Below are 5,286 nucleotides of genomic sequence, written 5' to 3' on the forward strand. Positions count from 1 at the left end.
ATGAGGGGTGCTATACTACATCCATTCAGATTTATGGGATCCCTCTAAACTTCCATCGAAAGGCGGAAAGAGGTATCTTCTTACTTTTATTGATGATTTCTCACGAAAGTTTTGGGTACGTTTTTTGAAGGCAAAAAGTGATGTATTTGAAGTATATAAAGAGTGGAAGATTTTGGTTGAGAATCAAATGGAGCGAAAATCAAATATCTTCGCACAGACAATGGCTTGGAGTTTTGCAGTGAAGAGTTTGATGATTTCTGCAAGGTTCATGGAATCTCAAGACATAGGACTGTCAGATACACCCCACAGTAGAATGGAGTTGCCGAGAGGATAAACAGAACACTTCTTGAAAAGGCTCGTTGTATGCTCCTACAAGCCAAAATATCCAAAGTATTTTGGGATGAAGCAGTTCACACTTCTGCTCATATTGTCAATCGATCTCTAGCATCAGAGACTGACTTTAAGACTCCGAATGAGGTATGGTTAGGTGACCCTCTAACTATTCATACTTACGAGTATTTAGGTGTCTAGCTTATTATTATGTTAATGAAGAAAAGCTCGAACCAAGGGCTAAGAAGGTCATATTCGTAGGGTGTGGATGGAGTAAAAGGGTACAAACTTTGATGTTTGTCTTTACTCAAATTTATAGTTAGTAGAGATGTCAACTTTGATGAATTCTCTATACTTGATCCCTGTAAAGTTTTCGTGGAGTTTTCAGGAAACGAGAACGAGTAGGAGGAGCTTCCCGTGGAGCTTACCAAGGAAAAGGATCAAGATAAAAATGAGTTAAAAGATGTAGCCTTGAAGAACTTGTTGTCAATGAACCATACACAATTGCGAAAAGAAGGGAGAAGAGGCAAATACGAAGATTTTAGTCACAAGAGTTGAGATAGCCGCGAAGACGAGTATAACATCAAGGATACAGCTTAAATGTTAAGGATACTCAATGAAGAACTGAAAATAATATCCAAGAACTGGTGATATGATATCCGAGAGAAAGGATATCACAGTTAACGTAACATACAGCACATGCTTTACACGAGTCTTACGATTGCATATGTCGGCAGGCAAATTAAAAAAAAAAAAAAAAAAAACCTCTGTTTTTACAGCATCGAGACATTTTTCTCATTAAAGCCTACAATAGGTATAAATTTGTATAACTTGTTATCATAAATTTGTTTATCTGTAAAGGTTAAAGAAACTAATCCAAATCCAATGACAGCTTTTAATGTTGGAAACTTGTAAATTGATAACAAGAGAAATTGAACAAAAAAGGCTTGTTATCATCAAGAACGATGAGTCACAAGAACTGCCAAAGGATATTTCTTATGCACAGCCAAGCCAGTCGATTCCATGATGTCCAGATCCTTCGTGTTTGGTTTATCATGCAATGCAAACTCGTTAACAGTGAGGGCGAATTGGGACCCTGGGCATCCCCTTCGGCCTGAACCAAATGGAATAAGCTCAAAGTTAAATCCTTTTTTGTTGTATTTGAGGGGCAAGGCCACATCCTCCCCGGCTCCCTCTATATAATCTTTTGATGAAATACAAACCCCATAGTATATGGGAAAATTTAAGAAGTTAAAAAAAAAACTAACTAACGAATGGAGTAGCCACTGCCAGCAAAGGTGATTTCCTATGAATAGTGAGGCCAGCGCATTCACTCATGTCCACATCCTTTTGTTTATCCCTTTAGGTTATTGTTGCGTATGCTTTTGATGATGATAAATAAAATATGCTTGTCCTGAAGCGCTATGTTTTATTCATAAATTTTCGAGACATAATTAGGATAAGAAAAATAATTTAGCAATAAATTATTGACTGACTGAATATATTTTTCTGTTGCTAAATTACCATGTGATTAATATGAATAATTATCTTATCTTATATTATCATTGAGTTTTCGGATATAGCAAATAGGAGTTAGAATTGAACAAGGAGTCAATGAGATATTAATCGGATAAGAGAGAGTTTGGGTTGACTTCTACTTGATATCTCTCTTCTACTTGGACTCTAACAAGAGCGTATACATCTACAAAGAAATCCATACTGAAAACTCAAGCATTCAAAAACATTTCAGCAATCCAAGCGAAAGAAGCCTGAAATACGAAATAGAGTCGGACTAGTGTCTATGTCCGAAATACGACGTTGCTGTTGTACAATGGTTATAACTGATGGTTGGGAAAGTGGAAGGAACCCTGCAATTTAGGATGACGCAGAGGAGTAAGAGATTCTTGGATTCTTCTATTGATTTTAAAGGGCGTGATTTTGGATTGATACCTTTTGGTTCAGGAAGAAGGGGATGTCCTGGAATTTCATTTCCCATGGCTGATAATGAGCTCGAACTAGCAAACATTGTGAGGGATTTTGATTGGGAATTGCCAAGTGGAGCAAAGGAGGCTGATTTGGATATGACAGAATGCACTGGTTTAACCATTCACAGGAAAGTTCCTCTGTTTGATGTTGCAATTCCAAACACCTTCTAGTTTTTTTTTTTTTTTTTTTTTTTTTGATCTCTTATTCGGTGTCCGGCACTTGTTTTGATACCCCAGCTGTATGATACACCTCTTGGTATGAGAAGACTATACTTCAGAAAAGAAAAAAAATAGTGTGGGGTGTTTGGGCTTTTTTGGGCGGGGGGGGGGGGGGGCGGGGGGGGGGGGGTGGATACGTGTAAACACGAATGTGAACCCAATGAGTATATTGACACGTAGAATAGCTTGAAGTTTTTGGCATATCAATGATATCTATGGAACGTGTTAATATATGAAATCTTGCATCTAGAACATAAAAGAGTTACAAAACAGTGATCTGTATAATTAAATAGGGAGGAAAGAAAACCTATCAAGAGCATGGAATTGCCACTGCTAGTAAAGGTAATTTTCTACGAATAGTGATGCCAGTGCATTCCGTCATATCCAAATCCTCCTCTTTTATCCCTTCTGGTAATGCAAAATTGAACTTGTATACAAGGTTTGCTAATGCTAGCTCATTCACCACAATACCAAAAACACTTCCTGGGCAGCCCCTCCTACCAGCCCCGAACGGAATTAACTCAAAGTTTAGTCCTTTGAAATCAATATCACTATTTAAGAATCTCTCAGGCCGATACTCCTCTGGATCATCCCATGATAATGGGTCTCTTCCGATTGCCCAAACATTAATAAAGACTTGAGTTTTAGCAGGTATGTGATAGCCTAGTAATTTTACGTCTTCCATTGATTCTCGAGGAACTAGTAGGGGAACAGGTGGATGAAGCCTGAGAGCCTCTTTGATCACTGCTTTCAGATAATGCATATTTGCTAAGTCATCTTCTATTATCTCCGCTTTCCCTTGTGCTAATTGTCGCACTTCATTATGTAATTTTTCCATGGCTCTTGGATGCCTCAAAAGCTCTGTCATTACCCACTCTAAAGATGTAGTCGTTGTATCAATACCAGCAATAAACGAGTCCTACGCATTAAAAACATACAAAGAACAAATTGAGATTTTACTTATGCGAGCTTCCCCAAAGTAGATAAAGCATAAAAGAAGTTGGTGCACTTTCTTTTTCAGGAAACAAGCCACGATTTTCTAGCTAATAGGTACAATAAGCCTCAGGATAGAAATAATTAAACTTTAAACTTTTCAATTTATGCTTAATGAGATGACTTATAATCACACAAATATTTATGGCTTGTCTTAGACTATGCAAGATTTGAAAGTCTTTCTTTATTTTCATTTAATACTCAGTCAAAGTGTATCACCTAAATTGCGACAATATACGAAAGATGCTTACCAGTAGAATAGCCTTCAATGAATCCCTTTGAAGAGGAAATCCAGTTTCTTTTCCGTTCTGAATTTCCAGCAAAACGTCCACAAAGTCTTTAGCTTCACCCGCTCTATATTCTTCTTTCTTGTTCCTAATCACACGTTCTTCAATCATGGTCTCCAGAAATGCATCCAAATCTTTAGCTACTTTCTTCACTCTGGTGTCCAGACCATTTATTTTATTGACCCATTTAAGCCATGGAATATAATCCCCAATGTTAAAAATACCTAAAAGTTCTAGAAGTTCTTCTAGGAGAGCCTTGACAGCTAATCCACTTTCCCCTTCATTGTATGTCCTCCCTATGGCCACTCTGCTGATTATGTTATTAGTCATACAACTTAAGAGATCTCTCAAGTTTATCACTGAATTCGAAGAATCACACCCTTGCCTAAGTTTTTCAATCATGTTTGATGTTTCTTTTTCTCTCACACCATGAAAAGATTGGACTCTTTTGTTGTTGAGAAGGTGAAGCACCATGACGCCTCTAATTTGTCTCCAGTATTCACCATAGGGACTAAAGGCCACGTCCTTGGAGCCATAAAGGAGTCCATCAGCGATGCTAGATTTAGGTCTGTTTGACCAGACGTGATCGTGAGTTTTCATGATATCACGAGCAGCTTCAACCGAAGAAGCAACGAGCACTGGCTTACTGCCCAAGTGAAGTAGCATGACAGGACCATATTTTTCAGACAGTTTATGGAGAGTACGGTGAGGATGCTGCCCCAGTTGGTGCAAATTTCCTATGATTGGAAGCTTTCTTGGAGATGGTGGTAATAATCTTTTTTGGGTGTTTGAAGTACTAAAGAACCATTGATGGAGGAGGAAAATGAAGACAAACAGAGGAACAAGAAAAGAATACCAGGGAAGCTCCATTGTTGTTTAGCATTGAGTATTGAAGAAGAATTCAAGAATTGGGTACAAGCTATTTGGAGACAAATATCAATTACGTATGTACCCACCTTAAAACAAAGATAATTTAAGTATCTTGTTTAGGTTTGTCGTACCACACAAATTATGTGGTTAAAGTGCGATTGTCTTATGGTCTTGTCATGTAATGCATAGAATTGGGGTCGATCGCACTACATCCTTTAGTTTGTGGGGTGCAGCTTTTCTGAATATGCTCGCACACACAAAATTCGGGTTGGCTCCCCTCCAGTATAGATTGCTCTAGTTGGTCCAGTGTAGCTCTAGATTTGCTACACCTGTCCAATTTAAAATCTAAAGGTTCAGATTTACCTCACTTAATAAACTAATTTAACCATAGTTAAAGTTTCCACAACCTTCCTTTCTTTTGGATTTCCGCGCTCATAAATTAAGAATTAATTGATGATTAATTAGACGAAGTAGAAAATTAGCTTTTTGTTTTTTTAATGCTCGATAGAAAAATTACTCCCTCCGTTCCAAATTAGTTGTGCTATTTTATCTTTCGAGAGTTAAATTACATAAACTACATAAGCTGTATTTTTTTTATCATA

At 37.6% G+C, this 5,286-nt stretch overlaps 2 protein-coding genes across 2 annotated transcripts; one reads left to right on the top strand and one right to left on the bottom strand.

Moving 5' to 3' along the window:
• Window positions 1–1,848: 1,848 nt before the first annotated feature.
• LOC132058200 (cytochrome P450 736A117-like) lies at window positions 1,849–2,610 on the top strand. The gene has a single exon (XM_059450749.1). It carries the CDS (start codon window positions 2,175–2,177, stop codon window positions 2,484–2,486), a length of 312 nt encoding a protein of 103 aa, XP_059306732.1. The 5' UTR covers window positions 1,849–2,174; the 3' UTR covers window positions 2,487–2,610.
• Window positions 2,611–2,716: 106 nt separating this feature from the next.
• On the bottom strand, window positions 2,717–4,833 carry LOC132056012 (cytochrome P450 71A4-like). Its single transcript, XM_059448056.1, has 2 exons — window positions 3,779–4,833; window positions 2,717–3,453 (listed from the first exon to the last, which is right to left on the bottom strand). Exons 1-2 carry the CDS (start codon window positions 4,682–4,684, stop codon window positions 2,845–2,847), a joined length of 1,515 nt encoding a protein of 504 aa, XP_059304039.1. The 5' UTR covers window positions 4,685–4,833; the 3' UTR covers window positions 2,717–2,844.
• Window positions 4,834–5,286: the final 453 nt, after the last annotated feature.

Source organism: Lycium ferocissimum, chromosome 5, assembly GCF_029784015.1.
Source record: "Lycium ferocissimum isolate CSIRO_LF1 chromosome 5, AGI_CSIRO_Lferr_CH_V1, whole genome shotgun sequence".
In the NCBI taxonomy this organism is placed as follows: domain Eukaryota; kingdom Viridiplantae; phylum Streptophyta; class Magnoliopsida; order Solanales; family Solanaceae; genus Lycium; species Lycium ferocissimum.